At 42.4% G+C, this 26,289-nt stretch overlaps 2 protein-coding genes across 2 annotated transcripts; one reads left to right on the plus strand and one right to left on the minus strand.

The window, feature by feature from the left end:
- The first annotated feature begins 311 nt into the window (after positions 1-311).
- pole (polymerase (DNA directed), epsilon) lies at positions 312-15,388 on the plus strand. Its single transcript, XM_082555576.1, has 48 exons — positions 312-604; positions 722-857; positions 945-1,025; positions 1,118-1,162; positions 1,239-1,331; positions 2,165-2,319; positions 2,409-2,553; positions 2,657-2,737; positions 2,841-2,948; positions 3,035-3,145; positions 3,233-3,318; positions 3,639-3,758; positions 4,042-4,174; positions 4,274-4,387; positions 4,502-4,714; positions 4,813-4,920; positions 5,022-5,150; positions 5,233-5,335; positions 5,424-5,570; positions 5,678-5,823; positions 5,934-6,082; positions 6,224-6,316; positions 6,449-6,751; positions 6,831-7,026; positions 7,186-7,400; positions 7,815-7,917; positions 8,018-8,098; positions 8,207-8,329; positions 8,405-8,614; positions 8,750-8,962; positions 9,056-9,199; positions 9,295-9,435; positions 9,521-9,674; positions 9,875-9,981; positions 10,115-10,291; positions 10,394-10,617; positions 10,829-11,049; positions 11,127-11,331; positions 11,428-11,601; positions 11,865-11,990; positions 13,091-13,223; positions 13,429-13,630; positions 13,711-13,842; positions 13,964-14,157; positions 14,247-14,447; positions 14,536-14,661; positions 14,877-14,966; positions 15,050-15,388. Exons 1-48 carry the CDS (start codon positions 540-542, stop codon positions 15,170-15,172), a joined length of 6,879 nt encoding a protein of 2,292 aa, XP_082411702.1. The 5' UTR covers positions 312-539; the 3' UTR covers positions 15,173-15,388.
- Positions 15,389-17,053: 1,665 nt separating this feature from the next.
- On the minus strand, positions 17,054-22,343 carry p2rx2 (purinergic receptor P2X, ligand-gated ion channel, 2). Its single transcript, XM_082555579.1, has 12 exons — positions 21,871-22,343; positions 21,227-21,362; positions 21,074-21,145; positions 20,917-20,992; positions 20,734-20,830; positions 19,504-19,584; positions 19,280-19,433; positions 18,587-18,717; positions 18,373-18,463; positions 17,962-18,027; positions 17,789-17,866; positions 17,054-17,262 (listed from the first exon to the last, which is right to left on the minus strand). The coding sequence occupies exons 1-12, from the start codon at positions 22,035-22,037 to the stop codon at positions 17,164-17,166; spliced, it is 1,248 nt and encodes a 415-aa protein (XP_082411705.1). The 5' UTR covers positions 22,038-22,343; the 3' UTR covers positions 17,054-17,163.
- Between the last annotated feature and the right edge of the window lie 3,946 nt (positions 22,344-26,289).

Raw genomic sequence — 26,289 nt, forward strand, 5'->3', positions numbered from 1 at the left:
CAAAAATGGCAAAAGTCTCTTACCGACAGTATACCCACTCGCACCTGGGTGAATTAATTGCCTCTGGTTTTTTCCACAGAAGAGCCAAAAAAAAACTTTTACTTTTTAAGCAGTTCCATATTGCATAATGTAACTTAAAAGTGATTTAGTGTAACTCAATTACACTAAATCACGTAAACACTTTGCTTTCTAACGTATTGTTTTTATTTTGTTGTTGTTTTGGTTTTTAGAGGCAGATCTATGAGCACCAACGTTACAATGAACACGACATTCAACCTAATTAGATACGTCTCAACACCACCGTGAGGGGTTCATCTCTCTCATTAACGATCTTTGTACTTCCGGTTCTCAGCTCCGTCCTCTCGCGGCAACTGCACGAACGCGCCAAAATAGGAAAACAGCAGGCGAGTCTGTGACAGGCGCAGACAAATCCAGCAGACAAAACTTTCTATTAAAGCGGCGTGTCTTCAAATGCGGCTTCACGCACACGTTTAGCTGTTTTATTTTAGTGTTTTGTACCCGGAACATCGCGATAGAAGATGGTTCTGCAGAACAGTGGACGCTACAAAGCGGACCGAGGACCGAGTGGGGATCCGGAAAACCAGTAAGTCCCAGCAGCTCTAACAGACCAAACGCTTCATAACACTTTCTTATTCAGAATATTAATGGATGACCGAGGACTGTCAGAATTTATTGTCACTGTTGTGTGCGTTTGAACCAGGGATGATGGATCCTCCTTATCGGCCCTCAAGCGGCTGGAGCGCAGTCAGTTCACCGACGAGATGGACGCTCGCTTCGGATTCGACAGGATGAAGGAGCCGGGAGAGAAAACGGGCTGGCTGATCAACATGCACCCCGTGAGTCCTCGCAGTGCGACAGTTTTTCCTTTCTGTCTGCTGCAAAATAAACACTTAACATTTATTTTTGATGCTCTGCATTTGTAGGCAGAGATCCTGGATGAAGACAAGAGGATGATCAGCGCGGTGGACTATTATTTTATACAGGAGGATGGAAGCAGGTTCAAGGTGTGTTTGGGGGGAAAGCAGAGCGCTGTAACGCAGCTTATTAAATGTCCTGCATTTTACATTTTCTCTCATGTGTTCTGTCTGTGCTGTAGGTGTCTCTGCCCTTCAAGCCATACTTTTACATTGCTACGAAAAAGGTAAGTTAGTGACTGTGATTATGCCAAGTGAACATTTTTAAAAAAAAGTAATAAATAACAAAATGTGTATGTCCAGAACTGCGAGAGAGAAGTCATCTCATATTTATCTAAGAAGTTCCAAGGAAAGGTGGCAAAGCTCGAAATTCTCCCAAAAGAGGACCTGGACCTGGTGAGAGTTTAAACTGACTTTAAGTTATCTAATAAATAAATAGTGAGTAAATAAATAAGTCAAATAAGTGTAGATAAATAAATATTTTCTATATTTATTTACACAGAATTAGTGAAGAAATAGTTGGTGGTTAATTAATGGATGATTTTTGACAAGAGCACCACCACAACACATTTTCACTCATTTAAAAATCTAATCTGTTTATGTATGCTCACCAGACACTTCATTAGATATGCCTCACTAGTACTGGGTTGGAAGGCTGGATGGATCCATGCTTTCATTTTGCTTATGTCAGATTCTGACTGAACCATCCAAATGTGGCATCAACAAGGTGTACTGCCACGTACTGTATATTTTCCCTTTTTTTTGGACTATTCTGTGTAAACTCTAGAGATGTTTGTGAAGGAACAACTCAGCAGATCAGCAGTTTGTGAAATACTCAGACCAGCCCGTCAGGCATGCCACGTTCAGAGTCTGTTAAATCATCTTTCCTCCACATTCTGATGCTCAGTTTAAACTTGAGCGGGCCGTCTTGACCACGTCTGCTTGTTTTTATGCATTAAGATGCTCCCATGTGATTGGCTGATGTGTTACAGTGAGCAGTTGATTACCTGTACCTAAGAAAGTGGCCAAGTGAGTGCACGCATTTAAGAAAAATCTAAAATATATATCCCCTTTACCACTGTGGCACTCTTGTCCTTAGTATTTAGTGTCCTTAGTATCAGTGTTTTTGAAGGTATCGTGAACAGGTTGCAGTATACTTCCCTATTGGCTGCTAGTGTTGACTTTGTGCAGCCACTCACATGCTGATTCTGCTGATCTGGTGTCTCCAGCCAAACCACCTTGTCGGACTGAAGAGAAACTACATCAAGCTGGCGTTCAACACCGTGGACGACCTCGTGAAGGTCAAGCGTGAGATTGCCCCGGCGGTACGTAAAAACAGAGAGAGGGAGCAGTCCAACGATGCCTACACCTCAATGTTGTCAAGGTATCACCGAACCTTCGTTAGATTCCTTTGATGTTCCGCCTGACGTTTCCAGCTTTATAATAACCCCCGACACCTTTTTGTCCTCTTAGTGCGCTATCAGGTGGCAACGTGACCTCAGTGGATGAAGACGGGATGTCAAAGAGTATTTCAGATCAGTTAGACAACATAGTGGACATGAGAGAGTATGACGTGCCCTACCATGTGCGTGTGTCCATTGACCTGAAGATCCACGTGGTAAGATCAACTCTATCAGGTTCCAGTGTTTTCCAGTGAGGTGTTCCTCGACACCTGTGCACCTGTGCGTGCTCTTCTTATCTTAACTGTCTTTATTTTTCAGGCTCACTGGTACAATGTTCGAAACAGAGGCAGCGCTTACCCGCCAGAGATTGTACGGAGAGACGATCTTGTGGAGCGACCGGTATCAGGATTTTGTTGTTTTAAGCCTTCCATCATTCATTCGGAGTTATACTGAAGTTTTGATTTATGTCGGGGCTTTTCTGTGAAACGTTGTTTCCCTGCAGGACCCTGTCGTTTTGGCGTTTGACATCGAGACCACCAAGCTTCCGCTGAAATTCCCAGACGCAGAGACGGATCAAATTATGATGATCTCCTACATGATAGATGGACAGGTAAGGTTCATTTGCGTTTGATTTTTCAAGTTATTGTTACGTTCCTGTTTGTAGTATCATCTAACAGTCCTTGTGTTTTCACGTAGGGGTTTCTGATCACAAACCGAGAGATCGTCTCTGAGAACATTGAGGATTTTGAGTTTACCCCCAAACCTGAGTATGAAGGGCCATTCACTGTTTTTAATGAGGACAATGAGGTATGTAGCCACTAACAATAAAGCATTGATGAATAATAGGCTGCTGTGTGTTTCTGTCAGTTTAATAACACGCTGTAACGGTTGCAGGCAGCTCTCATTCAGAGGTGGTTTGATCACGTTCAAGAAACAAAGCCAAACATCTTTGTGACCTACAATGGAGACTTCTTTGATTGGTAAGCCTATTTTCTGTTTCTGTAAAAGCCAGTTACTTACTTTAAAGGTGAAGTGGGTAGAATACATTACAGGCAGTGGCTGCAGTGAACACTTTTTATTATTTTTAAGTCCTTAGTTTCACTTCAGCTCGAGCAAAAGTGGCCCAAGCACCAGTTCTTTGTGACAATAGGCAGCTACGACATAATGATGAAGCTGTTAATAGTGAATTATTTAAACTGTTAAAAAGCTGATTATATTAGATATTCAATATTCTTATTCTGTTTGTTATGCTGATTACTTTTCTTGATCCTCCACCTCTCCTCATACTGTTTCTCTCTAGGCCTTTCATTGAGGTTCGGGCTGCCCTCCATGGACTGAGCATGCACAGGGAGATCGGTTTCCAGAAAGATAACCAGGGAGAGTACAAGGCCAGTCAGGCCATCCACATGGATTGTTTAAGGTGTGCAAAAGTTTTACACTCTTAAAATGATAAGCATACACTTTACCTCCACCAAGGAGGTTATGTTTTTGGTAACATTTGCATGCATCTCTTTCTGTCTGTAGCTTTATAACTTGGATACGATGAATCTTGTGTAATGTCTATTGTCAACACATAGAAAGCATTTTATAAAGATTTAAAATCTCATGTTTAACCACATTTTAACACATATAATCAAAGTAAATGTTATATGTAATGTTGGTTTTTCATATATCCAACTTCAAACCTCCTTATCCTGTATCAGGTGGGTAAAGAGAGACAGCTACTTGCCGGTGGGAAGCCACAATCTGAAGGCAGCAGCGAAGGCCAAACTGGGTTATGACCCCGTGGAGCTCGACCCAGAAGAAATGTGCCGCATGGCAACCGAGGAGCCGCAGGTGCAGAACTAAACTCCCGTCTTTATAAAATAAAAACCGGAATCATTTTAACGGGATGTTAACTTTCCACTTACTGTCTTTTCTCTTTCTTCCTGTCAGACTCTAGCAACCTATTCTGTGTCAGATGCCGTGGCCACATATTACCTGTACATGAAATATGTCCACCCCTTCATCTTCGCTCTGTGTACCATCATCCCCATGGAGCCCGATGAGGTTCGTCTATGGCGTGCTTTGCAAAAGATTAAGTAGAGTTCTCTTCTTTTTTTTTTAAAAGTGCATTTTACTAATTACCAGTCTCTCTTTTCTTGCGTTGTTCACCTGTTTCAGGTGCTGCGTAAAGGTTCGGGAACGCTGTGTGAAGCTTTACTTATGGTGCAGGCCTTCCACGCCAACATCATCTTCCCCAACAAGCAGGAGCAGATCTTCAACAAACTGACAGACGACGGCCACGTCCTAGACTCCGAGACTTACGTGGGCGGTCACGTGGAGGCGCTGGAGTCTGGAGTGTTTCGGAGTGACATCCCGTGTCGTTTCAAAATGGTACAGTCTGCTCAATTCTCAGAGCTCACTCTTCATCAGCACTTGTTTGTTTTTGTTTTGTTTTTTAAACGTCGCTCTCATTTTTGATGTTGCAACAGAACCCGGCTGCATTTGACTTCCTGCTGCAAAGAGTTGAGAGAACGATGCGTCATGCCATCGAGGAAGAGGAGAAAATCCCTCTGGAGCAAGTCACTAACTTTAACGAGGTTTGTGGAGGAGGGGAGTTGCCTCTGTCTGTCTTTTTTAATAAGTTACTCAAGTTTTTTTCTGAGCTTGAAATTCAGAATTAACGCCGATATTTTCTCAGGTTTGTGACGAAATTAAGAAAAAGCTGACGTCCCTCAAGGAGGTTCCAAACAGGATTGAATGTCCCCTCATCTACCATCTGGACGTTGGGGCGATGTACCCCAATATTATTCTCACCAACCGCCTTCAGGTTATTACTTTATTAATCAAAAAATGCTCACAATCACATCTAGAAAAGCATTAAATTTAGTCTTTATCTTCTAATTTTGTAGCCATATGCTATAGTTGATGAGGCCAAGTGCGCTGCCTGTGACTTCAACAAGCCTGGTGCCACGTGTCAGAGGAGGATGACCTGGCAATGGAGAGGCGAAATCAGTAAGTTATCTTTGGATATTTGTACTCTGCTTTTAAGCGATTTGGGGGGGGAAACGAAACCTTTGTCTCTCGCTGTCTCTCTCTGCAGTGCCCGCCAGCCGCAGTGAGTTTCACCGCATCCAGCAGCAACTTGAGTCTGAGAAGTTCCCGCCACTGTTCCCCAACGGTCCACCTCGGGCTTTCCACACGCTCAACAGGGAGGAGCAGGCCAAGCATGAGAAGAAACGTCTTGCAGGTTCCTCTTTTCTTTTTGGCTCCTTATAGTAGACTTTGACTATAAGTAATGAAAATAGTGGGTTATCAGGGCTAAAGTTAGTCCTGACTTTATTTTTTTTAAATCAGACTATTGTAAGAAGGCCTATAAAAAGACACACGTCACCAAGCTGGAGGAGCGAGTTACCACCATCTGTCAGAGGGAGAACTCCTTCTATGTGGATACTGTAAGAGCTTTCAGAGATCGCCGTTATGAATTCAAAGGACTTCACAAGGTATTGTAGCTATTTGATCAAATTATACCTGATCTGTCTCATTTATGTATTTATTTTTTTTATAGTTACGTGCGGTAAAGGTTTTCTTTTCGGTGCTACCTTTGCTTTAGGTGTGGAAGAAGAAACTTTCATCAGCTCAGGACAGTGGAGACGCCGCTGAGGTGAAGCGCTGCAAAAACATGGAGATCCTGTACGAATCCCTTCAGCTCGCTCACAAGTGCATCCTCAACTCTTTCTACGGCTACGTCATGAGGAAGGGGTAGGAGCCGGCCGCGGTTTTCATCAATCATCACAGATCCACTTGCGCTGTTACCTGAGCTTTTCGCTGCAGTCAGTACTGAGTGCTGTTGACTTGATGCTCTGTTTTTTTTTTTGTTTGTTTATTTTATGTTTCCATCAGGGCCCGATGGTACTCTATGGAGATGGCCGGCATTGTGTGTTTCACTGGAGCCAATATTATTACTCAGGCCAGAGAGCTCATTGAGCAAATAGGGTGAGTTGCATAATTCTTGCCAGCATGTTGGCTTTAATTGAGCTCACGCACTTTACAGTATATATTTTATGCTGCGGGTCAGTTTATTCAACTATAAAAATGCTGCAATAAATCTCCTTCTCTGTGACACAGGAGGCCTCTTGAGTTGGACACTGATGGTATCTGGTGTGTCCTCCCCAATACCTTCCCGGAGAACTTTGTGGTGAAGACCAGTAACGAGAAGAAGACCAAGGTGACTATCTCCTACCCGGGTGCCATGTTGAACATCATGGTAAAAGAGGGATTTACCAACGATCAGTACCACGAGCTGGTCGACCCCGCGTCCGTCACTTACAACATCAGGGCAGAGAACAGCATCTTCTTTGAGGTGGACGGACCGTATCTGGCAATGATCCTGCCAGCCTCCAAAGAGGAGGGCAAGAAGCTGAAAAAGAGGTAAGGAGATAATTTTGTGAAATGATTTGTGGCCTTCTTACAGGGTGTAATTAACAAAGGGAGTCGCCTTTCTTTTTAGGTACGCTGTGTTTAATGAGGATGGTTCTTTAGCCGAGCTGAAGGGTTTTGAAGTGAAGAGAAGAGGAGAGCTCCAGCTCATCAAGATTTTTCAGTCGTCTGTGTTCGAGGCTTTCCTCAAAGGAACTACTCTAGAGGAGGTCTACGCTTCAGTGGCCAAAGTGGCCGACTACTGGCTGGATGTACTTTACAGCAAGGTGCATATCTCTGATCAGGTTCTGATAACTAGGGTCTCCTGTAACAAGGTGTTTTTGTCATATTTCTGAATTGTATTGTTCAGCAATCGTTTATTAGAATAATTTTTATAGAAAATGCATAACAAAAAAACTCACTGGATCATTTCATGTGTGATGCAGGCTGCCAACATGCCAGACGCAGAGCTTTTTGACCTGATTTCAGAGAATCGGTCAATGTCTAGAAAGCTCGAAGATTACGGTGAGCAGAAGTCCACGTCCATCAGCACAGCTAAGAGGCTGGCAGAGTTCCTGGGGGATCAAATGGTGAAAGATGCCGGTCTGAGCTGTCGCTATGTCATCTCCCGAAAACCTGAGGGTTCCCCTGTCACAGAAAGGTTCGACAGTTGCCGCTAAAGTAAACTTATCGTACCGTACTGAATATGTTAGATGGTAAAGCAGGGAAACCTTTAGGCTGTAGCTACACTATAATTGGTAAGTTGCTACTGTGTGAGTGTGCGGTGCCTCGGTTGTCAGGTCTGGTTTAAAAAACCAAAACAAAAATGAAAAGATGATAACGTCCACAATGCTAATATTGAGACTTCAAACTTCAAAATCTGTCACATCAGACTATTGCAGCAATACCATATTTAAAAACTAGGCTACTGATTCGATAGGTTTCCTGGTGTTACACAGCACCAAAGACTTTTCTTGAGCTCGCTTTCCCATTTTTGAATATCCTTAGGAAACTAGCGATCTCTAATATGATCAGAAGTTAAAGCCATCGGCTCATTTTTGCTTCTGTGCATCAGGGCCATTCCTCTAGCCATCTTTCAGGCCGAGCCGAGCGTCAAGAAACATTTCCTTCGCAAGTGGTTGAAGATGCCCAGCTTGCATGACATGGACATCCGCTCTGTGAGTTTTAAGGGTAAAATTAAACGCGAATAACAAAGACAAAAATGTTCAAGTACTTTCATGTCATATGGTTTTTTGGTTCTTTCTTTTTTTTTTCCAGATCCTTGATTGGAGCTATTACATAGAGAGGTTGGGTAGTGCAATCCAGAAAATCATCACCATTCCTGCTGCTCTGCAACAGGTAAAATGTTTAAAAAATAAATAAATAAACAGAAAACTTAAAACTAAATAATTAATTTAATTGATTAAGAAAATAATAATGGCACCTTCCACTTTTTATTTCCATAAGGTGAAGAATCCTGTTCCCAGAGTGAGGCATCCTGACTGGCTACACAAGAAACTCCTGGAGAAAAATGACATATACAAGCAGAAGAAAATTAGTGAGCTGTTTACCAGCGAGGGCAAGAGACAGGTAAGGTTAACCTCACAGTAAAGTGTCAACCACTAAGCCTTATTGTTGCACTCTAAATGTCTTCCTCGCTCTCAGATTGCCCATCAGCCTCTTGAAGCAGGTCCTGCTGCTGACATAGAGGATTTTGGGATGCCACCCAAACCCCTGCAGCCAGCTATCCTTATCAGCACTAAGCGGAAGCGGGCGTCACACGGAGACGACAGCCAGGTGGAGTCTCAGGATTTAGAGCTTACGCAGTCCTGGCGAGAGATCCTGGGACCGCCCCCTCCCACGGGAAAAACACGGGTAGGAAAGCAGAGGTTTCAGTATATTAAGCTTGAGACATTTTCATGCAATTCCAAATGCACTTGTAGTGCATTTGAATCCAAGACGTTCCAGCGGTGAATGTTAAAAGGTTCAAACAACTTTTTCTGTGTGCAGGAGGAACGTCAAGTTTGGCTGCGCTACCATAAGAAAAAGTGGGAGCTACAGCTGAAGCAGAGAAAGGAGAGGAAAAAGAGGAGGAGGCTGCTGGATGGGGAGGCTCAACCAGTGGGCGGAGGAGTGATCAGAGGTGGTCCCATCACAGGCCTGGGGAGCTTCCTCCGCAGAACAGCTCGCAGCATCCTCGATATGCCGTGGCAAATTGTCCAGGTAGTGCAGAGCGATCCTGTTATCATCCACAAATAATTTAATAATGTAAAGATACTGATCTTCTCTATTTTTACTTCTTCTTTTTTTTCTCAGATTGCAGAAACTAGTCACCCTGGTCTGTATAAGCTTTGGGCTGTGATTGGAAATGACCTCCACTGCATGAAACTCAACATCCCACGTGTCTTCTACGTCAATCAAAAAGTCCCAAAACAGGAGGAGGGAGCGACGTACAAAAAGGCACGCTACAAAAAAATGCATAAAATAATGCAATGACATCACTGTGACTATAGAAGAAGTTACCCAAAATAACTATCAGAGCTGTGTGATTACAGGTGAATCGCATGCTGCCTCGCTCCAACATGGTTTACTACCTCTATGAGTACTCTGTGCCAGAGGACATGTACCAAGAGCACATCAATGAGATCAACGCAGACCTCTCTGCACCTGACATCGAAGGAGTCTATGAAACACAGGTCAGTGTAATTTTTTACACTGCATAGTGTCCGTGTTATAACTGTATAGTACTGGAAACAGAACGCAGCGAGTCGTTTGTTTCAGGTTCCTTTGCTGTTTCGAGCTTTGGTGCAGCTAGGATGCGTGTGCATGGTCAACAAACATGTTGTGAGAGATATGGCCGGAAGGGAGGCTGACACGTTTGATCTGGAACATCTGGAGATGAGGTCGCTGGCCCAGTTTAGCTACCTGGAACCTGGTAAGAGTCATTCAGACACTTTAGATTTAAAAGTTTTGACAGCAGACTTTTGATGGTCATAAATGTCACAATTTAATATTTACTTTTTTTGAATATTTAGGTTGACCTAAATTATGACTTTTCCCTTTAGTGAAAAAGAAAACCGTTTCACTGCAATTACTTGTGAATTTTGATCTGCAACTACTATGTTTGCTTCTCAGGGAGTGTTCGCCACATGTATTTGTATCATCACAGCCAAGGCCACAAGGCTCTGTTTGGCCTCTTCATCCCCTCTCAGCGCAAAGCTAGCATCTTCGTCCTGGACACGGTAAGAATAATGGGCTTTCTTTGAGTGTCCTCTTTGTTTTAGTACCAGAGAAGAAGTCTGTTTTCCTCTCAGTACCATCATGACATTTAATTGCATTGAGAATAAAGCTCAGTTGTTGGCTTGCATTTTTTAGGTTCGAAGCAACCAGATGCCCAACTTGAGTAACCTCTACACAGCTGAACGCACGGCACTCCTGGAGAAAACGACGGAGGAGCTTCTGCCTCCGGAGAAACACAACTTTGAGGTGCGGGCTGAAAATGACATGAAGGCGATCTCACGTGCACTCCAACGAATACTCCTAAACTACAAGGTAAAATAATCTGGTTATATTTAACATTTTTATTACTTTTTAATCTTTAAGTTTCATGCGACTAAATTTGCAAATGCCTGCTTTGTTTGTTGCTGTTGACAGGAGGAGCGCCGTGGGCCCACCCTCATCGCAGTGCAGTCAAACTGGGAGTTGCGTCGATTGACGGCCGGGATGCCGGTGCTCGAGGAGTTCCCGGTCGTTCCGGTTCATGTGGTTGATGAGATCAGCTATAATGTGTTGGACTGGCAACGGCTCGGTGCCCGGCGCATGATCCGCCACTACCTCAACCTGGACAGCTGTCTGTCACAGGCTTTTGACATGGCCAGGTATGATCTGCATGTTTCTGCTGAGTTTCCCTTCACACATAAGGTTGTTCCAGACGGAGACGAAGATTTTTTTTTTTTTTTTGTAAGAGGACACTATAAACGTCTTACATGCTAACTTTGTGGTTGTAGCCTCTAATAAAAGATTTATCCAGGCAGCAGAAATTGTTGTAAAACATTTTCAAGCACTTTTGAATTGTTCTTTTACTTTCAGATATTACCACTTACCTGTGGGGAACTTGCCACAGGATGTGTCCATCTTTGGCTCAGACTTGTTTTTGGCAAGACATCTACGGAAGCACAACCACCTGCTATGGCTTTCACCCACATCCAGGCCTGACCTGGGAGGAAAAGAGGCTGATGACAGCCGTCTGGTGATGGAAAATGATGACAGAGGCTCTGTGGAGATCAATGCTCAGGGATGTTATTCAACAGGTACAAAAAAAAAGGAAGAAAAAGGAAATCACTAGAGGGATTTTTGAAGTCTGTCTTAATCATCATCTTTCGTGCAGCATGTGTGGAGTTGGACCTGCAGAGCCTGGCGGTGAACACCATCCTCCAGTCTCAGCATGTCAACGACATGGAGGGCGGAGCCAGCCTGGGCGTCAGTTTTGATGTGATCCAGCAGGCATCTTTGGAGGACATGATGTCAGGAAACCAGGGAGCAAGCGCTCTGGCTAGCTACGATGAGACAGCTCTCTGCTCCAACACCTTCAGGTGTGTAAACTTCTGTGTTTGAGCGCAGGATTTGTGTTTTGTGTTTTGCTCAAACCACAATTTTCATTGATTAATTTTTCTGGGTTCTCTGAGCAGGATCTTAAAGAGCATGGTGGTGGGATGGGTCAGGGAGATCACACAGTACCACAATGTGTATGCAGACAACCAGGTGATGCATTTCTACCGCTGGCTGCGCTCCCCCAGCTCGCTGCTGTATGACCCCGCCCTGCACCGCACCCTGCATAACATGATGAAGAAAGTGTTTCTGCAGTGAGTGCCAAATCCTTTATACTTCAAAAATGAAATCTGAAAGCTTTCTTTTGAAATAATGGTAAACTCTACATCAGTAGGACTTCACCACTAAGAGAAAGCCCTGGTATTTTTAGGTTGTTGCTGTTGGTGTTGTTTGTGTTTTTGTTTTTTACGTTTTAAACGTAAAACTTTATTAGAAAATTTGACGATGTGAACTCTGATTCATAATAATGCTTTCAGTTTCCATTTATCCAGACCTCATTCTCGCATTCTGGCCTTAGGTTGGTTGCAGAGTTCAAACGTCTCGGCTCGACTGTGGTGTACGGAAACTTTAATAGGATCATTCTGTGTACTAAAAAACGCAGGATTGATGATGCCATTGGCTATGTTGAGTATATCACCAACAGGTCAGTGTTTTTTAAATTCTCCAGTCTGATCTGGGATGACCAGAGTTTTAGTTTTCACATGTTTTTATTTTCAAAATCAGAATGAATCCCAGTGAGAAATTATTTTGTTTCAATACACAAATTTTGTTTATAAAACAATATATACAATTGAGGCCCTAAAAGTGCCATGTTAAATTTAAATTAAATATTCTAAAGTTAAAACAGTACTTTAACTGTATAGACAAGATGTAAGTGAAAATAGTCCAAGTGTCAATACACTTAATTTTGAACATTTGATGGCAACAGGTAAGAATTATGTCTTTATTTGCAACCTCACAGAATAAACTCCAGCTGTAACATTAGTGCATCACATCACTGGAAATTGAATGTATTTTCTTGATGATGCAGAAAATGTAATTATGTTACATTTGATCTTAATCTGCTGCTAAGTTTGTTTGATTTTTAGCTGATAGAAAACTGATAATAAAATTGATCGGTTCCATTTTTGTAGGCTGTTAACATCATTTATCAATAAAATTCATTCCCTCTGATTGGATCACAAACTAAAGTGATTTTGCACGTCTCCTTTAGTAAACTACTGGAGAAAATCAGATCCAATCAGATGTAAAAATGCATGCATGTGTTCACAGCTGTTGGCTATTTTGACATATTAACAATAGTATATTAGTAAAATGATGCATGATGCAAAGCAAGAGCCAGAACACTAAAATCAGAAAAACAAAAATAATCTATTAGAAGAGCGAGACGGCAGGGATTGTTGTGGTTTCCATCAGCTGAAGTGATTTCTGTAAATTAAACCCAAAATGGGAGAACTGCCCATTAAAATAATGGATGTGACATTTAAATATTGACTTTATGACAAAATATGAATATAAAATCAATATTGCTACTCAGAGATACATACCTCCTGGGATTTTGGTTCTTGAAATATTGTTGTGGTTTTTTTCCCTGGTTTTCTGAAAGTATGTGACTAAAATAAGCACCAATACCTTTTAAATGTTTGACTTTTATTGTTTACAACTTTTGAAAGTCTAATTTCCTGTTTCCAGTCTTTTACGTGTAACCACAACATCTCACATTTCTAACCGTTTCTCTTCTAGCATCCATTCCAAAGAAATTTTCCACTCTTTGTCCATCTCCTTCTCGCGGTGCTGGGAGTTCCTGCTGTGGATGGACCCTGCCAACTATGGTGGCGTGAAGGGCAAACTGCCCTCCAGCGTCATGTATGGAGAGGTACTGCCAGATGCTGGAGGTTTCTTCCTGTTAAAAGCGAGCTTTTTCTTCCCACTGTCGCCAAGTGCTTGCTCATACAGGGATGTCTGATTGCTGGGGGTTTGGGGTCTTTATCTTACAAACTACAGCACCTTGAGGCGACTCTTTTTGCAATTAGGCCCTGAACTGAATCCATCTCCAATGTTGTTGTTTTGTTTTTTTGTAGGAAGGAGCCCAACAGAAGAAAACCAGACAAGAGGAGGGGGATGAGGATGGCAGTGAGGATGAAGATGAAGAAAATGCTGAGGAGGAGGACGGAGATGGAGAGACGGATGAAGTAGAGGATTTGATTGAGAGTAACTGGAATATCATGCAGTATCTTCCTCAAACCGCCTCCTGTCAGAAGTACTTCCTCATGATCGTCTCAGGTAAAAGAAGGAAAATCTCCCAACATTCTTTTTCTTTGCTTTCTAAGTTACTAACTCTCAAAACACCTTTACCTTGCCAGCGTACATTGCAGCGGTCTATCACAGTATGAAAGAGGAGCTGAGACGTAACGGCCCAGGAGCAACACCAGTAAAGAGACGTGGCAACAGCCAGGCTTCCCAGCAGGCAATTGGGGATCTGAGTGCACTTCCTGGTAAGAAGCTGATCAGGAAGCTGTTGTATGTGCTAAAGACGTCTGTTGTATTTCTCTGGGACTGCAGATTACGCTCAGCCGAGTGTTTAATGTTTACGGCTTTAAAAATTCTCTTCCACAGGAATGATCTCCTTCTCCCAGGAGTACGTGTCCAGTGAGCTGACACAGAACATTTTCACCATCACTCAGAAAATCCAGAAGAAGGTCACTGGTACCAGGAGTGTTACCCACACCTCAGAGATGTTCCCCATCCTGCCTGGGTCACACCTTCCACTCAACAACCCAGCACTGGAGTTTATCAAATATGTCTGCCAGGTAAAAAAAAAAAAAAAAGAAAAGAAATCTGCTCCTTTTTTTTTTCCCTCAGCGGTTATTTATATTTCCCCCATCCCTCCCTTGTTTAGGTTCTTTCACTAGACGCCAACATTGTAAATCAGGTGAACAAGCTGAAGAGAGACCTCCTACGTCTTGTGGATGTTGGAGAGTTTTCAGAGGAAGCCCAGTTCCGTGACCCGTGTAACTCCTACATCCTGCCAGAGGTTATCTGTCACCACTGCAATTTCTGTCGGGACCTTGACCTCTGCAAGGACCCGTCAGTGGCACAGGTAAGAGTACAATAACTCCTGATAATCACATTTCGAAACTGTGAAAGTCAGAAATCTAAATGAGATAAACTTGTTATCTTTTCCTCAGGATGGTTCAGTTTTGCCTCAGTGGTTCTGCTCCAACTGTCAGGCGCAGTATGACACCGAGTCTATTGAGATGGCTCTGGTAGAAGCTCTGCAGAAGAAACTGATGAGCTATACGCTGCAGGATCTGGTGGGTAAAATAGTGCTCAGTATATCAAAACACCTGGCAAAATTTAAGCAATGAAATGATAAAAAAAAAATGCACTCACTACTTCTGGTTGTTTGTTTGTTTGTTTGTTTGTTTTTCTTAAAAAAGCAAAGTTTTCCTGGCAGTAAAATCTAACTTGCATGCTTTTTGACAGCCCATTTTCCAGAAGGTGCCTCACAGGTTTTGTTCAATTTCAGGTGTGTAGCAAATGTAAGGGAGTGAAGGAAACCAACATGACCCTCTACTGCAAATGTGCTGGAGACTTTGACCTCACCTTCCCAGCCAAGGTTCGTACTTTGAAGCACACGGCACCATTCTGTTCAGCGTTGAACGCATATTATTGACACTGCTGTTTTTGGTCTGTTTACAGAGCTTCTCTGAGCAGATCACGGTGTTTAGGAACATAGCATCCCACTACAACATGAGCTTCCTGGAGGAGGCCATAGGCTGGCTGCTCGTTATGAGCCCTCAGATCAACCAGGGTGTTCACTGAATATGAGCTTCACTGACACTTCCTTCACTCCATCCAAATCAGGAAACAGAGTGCTGAAATTCATTTTTGAGTTTTAGCAAACTTCAGCAGCATCGGTCTCTGCTTTTTGCTGTGTGATTGTGTAACCAAGATGATTCCCCTGTAAATATGTTTAGATTGTATTAGTTATGCATGTGTATGAAGATCTTCACTGATAATAAATGTGTTTTTCATGTGTCTTGGTCTGCTTGTGATTGCTGCAGTTCTGTATTTTTCCTAAATTACATCTACTCTGTCGTTACGCTGTCTCAGTTTTCTCCTCCCTCCCTCGGCTGCTAATGTGTCTGCTGTAAATTGCGCACAGCTTCAATTACATGACCTGCATCCACTCTAATTTCTTCTGCTGTGAAACGTGACTAATGTTGCCTCATTGCATGTTGCGTAATCTTTCATTGTTTCTTTGGTTTGGCGACAGTGAAGAAGACTTTGACAAATCTAACTTCCTTTTTTTTTGTTGAGCAAATTTTAACCTTGCAGACTGAAAAAGATGAATTTCTGGCTGGTTGGAAATTGTTTTGTTTTTTGTTTTTTTTTTTGTCGTTATCCCATATGGGAAATATGTATCTGGTAGTGAACGTTATGTATGTCTGCTTTAGAATTGCCTTAATCCACACATCCCCTTCACTTTAAGTTCATTGTTTCACAGATGACTCACGTTACCTCCTGGTGGGCGTCTCCCAGACAAGTAATCACATTTCAGACTTAACTGCTGTACAATCAGATTCACTTCTTTGAGGTTCTCATAGACATGCTCTGCATGTATGTTGATAAAATGAAATGATGAGAGCAATTTTGTGCTCTTAAATGACTTATTTGCATCAGGATCTCAGCAAATGTTACATTTAGTTAGTATGGTTTGTCAGACAAATTACAAAAAGCTATTTAAGCTGTATGCTGTGAATCTTCACAATTTTTTTTTATATGGTGCAAGTCTACAGTTTCCAAAATGAAGTGACTTTCTGCCAACCTTCATAGCAGATATTGATCATTCAACTTGAGTCTTAAATTTTTGTGGGTTTTTTTGTTGTTTTAAACCACTGACATCTGTATTGCTCCTTGGCAACCAGATGGATTCACACTTCCCCACAATCTTGTTACAGGAACCATTTTATGGGAAATGTCTGCATTATTCGATTACTGTTCATTGCCCTCCTTGTGTTTCTCCTGGTAGTTTCCTCCTGTGTGCTGAGCACATCAGACTGAAAGAAGGAAATGAATCAGAGCCTTCAGATGCTTCAGTTTTATCTTTGTCACAATTTCATGATTTTGTTTTTCCTTTTTAAAAAGTCCCACCAGTCTTTATGTTTGAACCAAGTTAAAGGTTATTTATTGTTGGATTGAATGTCTACAATACATCGACATATGCTGTATGGTTTTTATCTTTTGGTAGCACTTTAGAATAATGCCATACTATCAAACATTATTAAGGTATTAGCAAGTGACCAAATTCATCATTTACATAGCATTACTCCTCCTTAGTATGGCCTTTATAAATACTGATATATTATTATGACTATGATTATTACTAGCAGTGATGTGGTAGCAGTGATAGCTGTGCATGATGGATAAACATCTGTATTTATAAACGGCATACTAAGGAGAAGTAATGACATACAAATGATGAATTAAGCACTTACTAATGTTTCCTAGTGTGGCGTTGTTATAAAGTGCTGCCAGTCTTTTTCTCATGACAGTGTACTGAAATGGTTTCCTGTTTTCAAAATAAACACATTCTCTATATGCTGTTAATATATTCTGAGGTCGTGTCAAGTTAAAGAGAACTAACTGTCTTATGCAAAGATTTCCACAGGGATCTCTTTCTTTTGCCCGTTTTTATCCCCACTAACATCAGCACAGTGTCAAAGTGAGCTGTCACTGACACCTGAGATGCAGTTGCTGTTTGCCACAGTTGGTGGTGGGGAGTCCATGCACTTGGCCAGCGAGGACTTTGGTCACAGCGGTACGCCGTCTGACAGGTCAGAATGGTTTGAGCCGAAGCTGTTGATGTAGCTGAGCTCTGTGGGTATGGGATTTGTGGGCTCCTTGATCACCTGTGAAAGGCAGAAGATGTTATTAGACAAACATCTCACAAAATAGTCCCTAAAAATAAGAAAACAGTCACCAAAACACAGCTATACAGTTGTATGATTTGTGCCTGGAGCAAAGTAATGAAGCCAGTGAGTTTCACAACGTGTGTTAGAGTCTCATGGTTATTGTCCATAAAATGACAAATGTAGCCCTGACTTTGACCACAGTTAAAGTGAAGACCTATTAGCTGACCATTAAGTCTATGCTTGATTAAATCTTGAACAATATTGTAGGAGCAGCGATTCTTGTGAATTGTGAAAAGATATACAACAGACGCCTCCCCATGACCTCAGCTCATCAGTCCTTCAGGCTGATGAGCTAATAATTGACAGCATTCTCCACAAGACCTGGAGACAAACTAGATTTCTTCTCTGGATGGACGATTTCATTCTATTTATAAAAGTCTTCTACTGGATATAGAAGCAGATTCACAAAAACAAATGAAACTGAGTTGCGTTTAATGAATAACGCTCTCTTTTTTTTACTCACTTCATCAAACTTTCTCTCACTGTAGACTTCATTCTTGTCGATAAATGTCAGCATGATCCAGTCGCAGATTATTGTGCACTACAGAGAGGGGAGATGAAGCAGAATAACAGTTACACTAATTGAACGGTGCCGCTTTAATGTCTCAGGATAAAAACAAATTAGTCAATACTCACAATCCCAACAGAAGTCATAGCAGTCACTGTGCTGATGATGGTTGGAATAGGACTAAATTTACCAGCCTGCACAAAAATGACACACAGTTGTTATGGAGTCGTACATCTAGATAGATAGATTTTTTCTTTGTTCCCACACTCAGTAGACTGAAGCACTTGTTTATAGGGGGTCCTCTGATTGTTGCGGTGTCCCCTGTATTATTGTAGTCTTTAGCTTACAGCACGTTGAGGTGACTGTTGTTGTGATTTGGCACAAATTGAATTGAAATATTGGGGGAAAAAAATCGTAGAAAATTGAAAATGTTTGTAATACTAAAGAGTTAATTCCTAATAAACAAAAAAAAACATAACATAAAAAAATATATTTTGATAGATACAACAATAAGCAGGTCTAAAGTAGAATCTACTCACATGTCCATGAACTATGATGTCTAGACGGATACCAAAGGCCTTGATTAGTGTCCGAGTTTCTTCCCCATCCTTACTGTAATATTTGGCAAACCTGTAGAATTACACATAAATTATTACAACAAGAAAAAAAAAACAGGTGAGCACAGCAGAAGAGCGTTTTAAAGACTGTTTTAAAAATAAAGTATAAAAGTCAGCGTTGGACGCCGGTGCTAACCTGTAATAATAACCAGCGTCGGGCAGATCCTTTCGGAGGTCAAGGCGACGGAACGAGTATGTGGGTTTACAGTGTGAGGGATCCAGATCCAAGTTACACTTCCAGTTGATGAAAACACCGATCACTCCTCCCTGAACTCAGACAGCATGACAGTAGTCATTTTTAACCCTCGTGGGTGCCATTCTTAAGACATCATGTAAACAGCAATAGCCCAGGAGAAGAATATAAAGTATTCAAACTTTATCAGTAACACAAATGAAATACGTGCCTGAGTACTTTCTGGGCAAATCCTAAAATTAATCTTGGGAAAATTCAAACACCAAGACACCAATCAGTTTAGAATTAACTAATGAGAAATTTGTATAGAGACGGCACAAACCATAATGATATTACCACATAAGAATCTGCAAAACTATAAAATAAGTTTCATATTTACTGAAGTGTTACAATAGCTGATTTGGGACAAATTGCAAGAATGGCCTTTCTGTCTAAGTTTTATATGTCTATTTTATGTCTATATGAATTTTATTTATAGAGACATAAATTTATTCTAATTTCTATTGTAATTCTAAGATTTGTTCTAATTTTAGATTGCTGGCTGGGGGTTGATGTTGATCCACACATTTTTAAATGAGAAACACTCTCCACAAATGAAATATTGTGAACACCATGCAGTGCAGGCATCATACTCACGGTGTTACAGAGCTCACTAAAATTCTCCCTCGCTTGTGCTGCGATGTATCCCAAGCGGAAGATGGGACAGTAGGGGTCACGCTCCTCATCATAGTGACACTTATTCAGGTATCTCTTAATGTCTCGCTTGTTTCGGGCATCCTTAATGTTTCCCCTGCCAAAGACAAGAACATCAGTATCTGCAGCTTAAATGTCCAGAAGTATTAACTTCTATGTGACCCTACCTCAGCACTTTAAATTTGGGGAAGTGGATAGAGTTCCTGATGAACACTGTGAAATTGATGGCCTCCTCTAATGGTGGTTCTCTGTTGAAGACAGCAAATATTTAACATTTCCTTAAAGTGACCTTGAAGTGGTTCTTGCATCTGGTTCAGGTTACACAATTTGTTTGACTGGTTTGGTCATCATTTGGTCAAAGTAGTGACCAAGCAACTGATAATATCTTGTCTCCAAGGAAGCACAGTCGATCTGTTTTCTCACATAGAGAAGGTTCTTGGTTCTTTCATAAAGCCCAAAATATGTGAACTTTATTGTGTTTTACTCATGTGGATGTGTCTTGATGACTAGGTTTTTTTTCCAAGCTGTATTTAATGATGACTTAATATTTAATGCTTTACTAATTTTTCTGCTTTGCCACCTGTCTTTTTGTCAAAATCATGCATCAAGCCAAATCTCTTGTAAATTTTACTTTTCACTCTTGCTGCTATCATAATCACAAATCACTTCTGACACCCTCCACCCTGCCTGCACTCTCCTCTTCGCCTCTCTTGTGCACTGTGGATTTAAATGTTTTTAAACAGGTTTTTAAACTCATCTTACTTCACTACCTCTCCTCCTTGCAGCTTCACTGTAACATCTGTTTCCCTCATTTACACACGCATTCTGTTTGCTTCCACTGACTTTAATATCTTTTTTCTCCAGAGCATACCTCCACCTCTTCAGGCTCTTTTCCACCTGCTGCCTACTCTGAGCACAGATCACAATGCCTTCTGTGAACATTACAGTCCACAGAGACTCGTGCCTGACCCTATCTGTCGGCCTGTCCACCACTGCAAACAAGAAAGGGCTCAGAGCCAATCCCTGATGTAATCCCACCTCCACTTTAAAAACATCTGTCACTCCTACCACACAACTCATCCTACATATTCTTCACCGGCCTCTCAATTCCTGAAGACTACTAAAAGAAATTACAAGAAAGCTTGGCTGAGTGTGTTCAGTAAATATTGACTTTCAAGCTTGTTAGGACTGTACCATTTTGTTTTTGCCTTCATTTCCATGTATGTTTGCACATGTTTTAATAAATCGCTGCACCAATTCGTATTTTATTTCATGTTAGTTTCCCATGTTTTTGGATATTTAGGCTCAGTTTGAGTCTGTTTAGAACTTATATGGATTTTTAGAGCAATGCATATATACCTGACATGATGCTGATGATTCTGTAGCACCCATCTTACCGTACTACAGCGTATTCCTCAATCGGACACCAGCTTTGTATCTCACAGGTTTTAAAGGTGTGGTTGTAGTACTGAACACATCTGCCCGTCCTTCTGCCTGTAGGAAAGTGTTTGAAACAAAGGGTGGCAAATGCAAACCAAAAAAGGCATGAAGAAAAATTAGATGAGAAGTGAAAACATTACCGTGGCCACTGAAGTTGACTTCCCCTTCAACGCAGTCAGAATCGGTGGTGCAGTTGGCATTGGCAACATTAAAATGCTAAAGTTAATAGAGAAACATGTCAGTGATGGGAGGGAAAAGGTGTCTTTGTTACTCAGTAGATTTTAGTTGACCTCTCACCTCAGCACAGGTGCCTTGTCTCTGATTGAACGTGAATTCTCGTCTCAGTATTGTGCTAATCACATCGCCACCCTAAACAAAAAGGGGAAAAAAAGACTTAAAGTGGTTAACTCAAGCATGAGCTATGCAGCACAAGTTTAATGAAGAAATCACCTCTGAGGGTTGGGCATACTCCACAGTGTCCAGGATCTCATCTCCATGAATTGCTGAGCCTTTCATGAGAGTATAAATAGAGCTCTCTGGACGGGTTTCGCTCTCTTGGTATGCTTTCTGACTTATAAAGACATACCTTCAGGATGATAGAAGAGACAGCGGTAATATCACATTTTCTACCATGATGTCAGTTTTTATTGGAGGTGTCATGTTACACTGGATCTGCTCAGCCCTCTTTGCTGAAGCCAAGAAAAGGTGATGATGTACTTTAATTCAGGGCATTTCGTTTATTTCAAATCTGAAACACTTTACATCTGTTCTCCTTGGATAGCATTTAAATCTCTGATAATATAGAGAGGGGATGAGCCACACTCAGTTGGATTGTTGAATTTTATGCTGTTAATTGCAAATGAGATGCATTTCCTCCCCACAAAACTGCACTACATGAGTTCAAATTTAAAGCCGTAGTGTATTTATTTTATCTGCATGAATATTATTCATTAAAAATTTTACTGTAATTAAATTTAAAAGAACCAACAGATCTAACAGAAAAAATGTAGAAAAGACAAAATAAACCTTTGAATTTCATATATTGTCCACACACCTGGTCATTAGACATGCAAAAGTACAAACATGAAGCTTACCATATGAAATAAGTGATCACAAGAAACTGAACACCCCTGTAAATTACGCCAAGAGTTCTGTTCTTAACCACCATCACCTTGGGGGTCTCATAGTCCCAAAAGCCATGAATATACTCCTTCAGGAAGTTATGTAGCCCCATGATGATTTTATGGCACGTTTCCGTCATATCCTCAGATGTTCTTGTGAAGTCTTACGATTGAATCTGTATATTTAGCTTTAAATATCTGTCATTGTGTCTTTTTCTCCGCTCCAGCCTGCATTTCTCTCAAGCATCCCTGGCACCAGCGAGTGAACAAGAGAGTAGGGGGTGGGGTCCTGATGTGGTTGAAGGCAGGCTTTGTTTTTTTTTTATGCCACTCTATTCTGATAAATCAGCTTTATGCCTGGATCAGCTTCTCCCTGTACAAGACTCTTTTAACTTTCATTTTCTTGTTATTAGTTTTTTTATCTTTCTTTTTTTTTAAATAATGGCTTACTTTGCACATAAACAGTTTTTAAATTGTCGATTTTAAATTGAAATGACTGGCTTTGACCCCTGTGTGTTGGTCTGGATGTTTATGGTCAACTGTCAAACCTGCAGAAAGGTATGATGAAAAAAGGGATGCCAAAGAAGTACAATAACCTGTCCATACCTAAGGTCTTAGAAACTGCCAAGCAAAGACTCGCAGCCTTGGGTAGCTGCTTGGAAAGGTATACCAGAAAGACTGAAGCCAGGAGAATAAACCATCCAAGGCACTCTTAGTGGCAGGGAAACAATATGAGAACAACAGCCCCACCAATGCTGGAGACCTAGCAATACTGGAAGACCATGTGGGGGATGGATGCAACCTATAGCAATAATGCTCAGTGGCTAGTAGTAGACATCCGAGAAAGGGTCTTAAGCATGAAGATTTGGACAGCACCAGGCCTTGACATGATACACAGATACTGACTAAAGAAGCTAGAAAGCCTCAAGAAAGCCTCTGACTCAATGACTCACACGTGGATCCTGGAATGCCTAGAACTGTACGAGTACTTTTACTAATCAATCAGAGCATTCGGAGTGCTTTATACAGCATCCTTCATTGACCCATGCACACCCATTAATACAAGCCCTTTTTCTATACTTAAGTGTTTTCTATCTAACATTCACACTTGGATGGATGCATTGGAGGTGTTAATATCTTGCACAAGAATATTTGGTATGCAGTCTGGAGCAGCCAGGGATCAAACAACCAAGAATCCAATTAGTAGGTACTCTAGCTTCTGAACTACAGCCAACCCTGTACATCAGGAAGGTGCCAACAAATGACCATGTGCTTAGCAAACACTTCAGGCATCAGAAACATGAGAAAGAAGAAGAGCAAGAAGGGGAACCATCATGGAAGGACAGGCCCCCGTACAGTATGTACCACCGGCAGATAGAAGAAGTGTCTATTATCAAGAAATCCAACCAATGGCTGGATAAAGCTGTACTGAAAGACAGCACAGAAGCACAAATCATGGCAGCGCAGGAACAAGCTGCAAGTACAAGATCCATAGAAGCCATGGTGTACCACACCAGCCAAGACCCCAAGTGCAAGCTGTGCAAAGATGTCCCTGACACAATCCAACACATAACACCAGGGTGCAAGATGGTAGCAGGTAGCGCATGCATGGAATGCCATAACCAGGAAGCTGGTATATACAGATATATCTGTGTCATTTATGGTCTGAAAGTAGTGGTGAACAAAAAGAGGAAGACGGCCATAGTGATAGATGTAGCTAGGATAGCATCATCAGAAAGAAGAAGCTCAAGAAATACCATGGGCTGAGAGAAGAGCTCGAGAAGATGTGGAGGGTCAAGGCAACAGTGGTCCCAGTGGTAATCAGAACACTCAGGACAGTGACTCCCAAACTGGGCGAGTGGCTTGAGCAGATCCCAGGAATGACATGATCACTGTCCAGAAGAGTGAAGTTCTGGGAACACCAAAGATACTGGACAGGACCCTTAAGCTCCCAGGCCTCTGGTAGGGGAGCCAAGCTTGAAGGATATATATATATATATATATATATATATATATATATATATATATATATATATATATATATATATATATATATATATATATATATATTTATCTGCCTTCATATTTATCTGTCCCGCAGACATGAGCGAGACAGATAAATATGAAGGCATGCCGGCTCGGACGTCGCCCGGATCAACAAGGTCCGCGTCAGGTGTTGAGGAACCAGGGCACCCTGACGAAAAGTGGGCTACTGGAACAAGAAGGCATCGGTGGGCAAGGGACGAAAACAGGGCGTTGTTGGAATGCTACTACGCAAGTAACCCCGGCGGAAGGGGCTACATGAATAGGATGAGGGACCTATGGATTCTTCGATACCCAACATCCACAATGACGGCGAAACAACTAGTAGCTCAGTGTTCCAACATTCGAAAGAAGGGACTGCTCTCACAGCTAGAGATTGACGAGGTACAACACAAATGCTACGGCAAGGAGGAGTCAGGACGCCAGGTCAGGGGGGAGATATCATCACCCCCACCCAAGATTGGGTACATAGCCCCAAGTGCGATAGGAGAAGGATCGTTGAGTGCGAGAGGAACTGACCTGAAAAATAGGATCATGGCCAAGCTTGAAACCTGGATCCCCCGTAGCCGGTTACCAAGATTACGTGAAGTACCCTCAGAAGGTCTGCTAGATGATGTTAATGCAGCACTACGGGCAATACCTACAACCACGATTACCGACACTAACAAGCTGATCTACAATACGGCAGCAGTGATCAGTGAGATGCTTGGCTACAAGTTGAACAGCCACAAGGGGCAGTACCCTCCATGGAGAAGGAGGCTAGAGGGCAAGATCAAAGTAGCACGGAGGGAGGTTAGCCAACTAACGGAGTTGCAGAAAGGTGCGACAAATAAGGTGCCTAAGAAATACAGCAAGCTGTCCATACCTGAGGCCTTGGAAACTGCCAAGCAAAGACTCACAGCCTTGGCCAGCCGCTTGAGGAGGTACACCAGAGAGATAGAAGGCAGGAGAATAAACCAGCTGTTCTCCACAGAACCAGCAAAGGTGTACTCTCAGTGGCAAGGGAACAATAAGAGAACAGCACCACCAAGGCTGGAGACGGAGCAATACTGGAAGAGCATATGGGAGAAGGATGCAACCCATAACGGCAATGCTCAGTGGCTAGTGGATCTGAGGGCAGACCACAGCGACCTCCCTGAACAGGGTCCAGTAACCATCACAGTGGCAGATATCCAAGAAAGGGTCTCCAGTATGAAGAGTTGGACAGCACCAGGGCCCGACATGGTTCACGCCTACTGGCTGAAGAAGCTGACTGCACTCCACGAGCGTCTGGCAGCACAAATGAACCAGCTGCTAGTTAACGAGAGACACCCGGAATGGCTAACTGAAGGCCGGACGGTCCTGATCCCCAAGGACCCCAAGAAGGGACCGGTCCCCTCCAACTACCGACCAATAACCTGCCTCAGTACTACATGGAAGCTCCTGTCAGGCATCATATCGGCTAAGATGAACAGGCACATGGGTCAATACATGAGCGGGACACAGAAAGGAATTGGCAAGAATACCAGAGGTGCAAAACACCAGCTACTGGTAGACAGAACAATCAGCCGAGACTGCAAGACCAGACTGACCAACCTGTGCACTGCCTGGATTGATTACAAGAAGGCCTATGACTCAATGCCCCACAGCTGGATACTGGAATGCCTAGAATTGTACAAGATCAATGGGACCCTAAGAGCCTTCATCAGGAACTCAATGGGGATGTGGCGTACAACACTAGAGGCCAACTCCAAGCCCATAGCACAAGTTACCATCAAGTGCGGGATCTACCAAGGAGATGCTCTGTCCCCACTGCTGTTCTGCATAGGCCTGAACCCCCTCAGTGAGATCATTAACAAGACTGGCTACGGATACCGACTACGGAACGGAGCAGTTGTCAGCCACCTCCTGTACATGGATGACATCAAGCTGTATGCCAAGAGTGAACGAGACATCGATTCACTGATCCACACTACCAGGCTATACAGCAATGACATTGGAATGTCGTTTGGACTGGAGAAGTGTAGTCGGATGGTAACAAAGAGAGGGAAGGTAGTCAGAACTGAGGGGATTGAACTACCAGAAGGCAACATTGCAGACATAGAGGACAGTTACAAGTACTTGGGGATCCCGCAGGCAAATGGGAACCATGAAGAGGCCGCTAGAAAGGCTGCAACCACCAAGTACCTGCAGAGGGTCAGGCAAGTCCTGAGGAGTCAGCTGAATGGTAAGAACAAGATCCGGGCCATCAACACATACGCCCTGCCCGTGATCAGGTACCCTGCTGGGGTAATAAGCTGGCCAAAGGAGGAGATAGAAGCCACTGACATAAAGACAAGAAAGCTCCTTACCATGCATGGAGGGTTTCAC

Source organism: Aulonocara stuartgranti, assembly GCF_965226115.1.
Source record: "Aulonocara stuartgranti genome assembly, chromosome: 12".
NCBI classification, from domain to species: Eukaryota; Metazoa; Chordata; class Actinopteri; order Cichliformes; family Cichlidae; genus Aulonocara; species Aulonocara stuartgranti.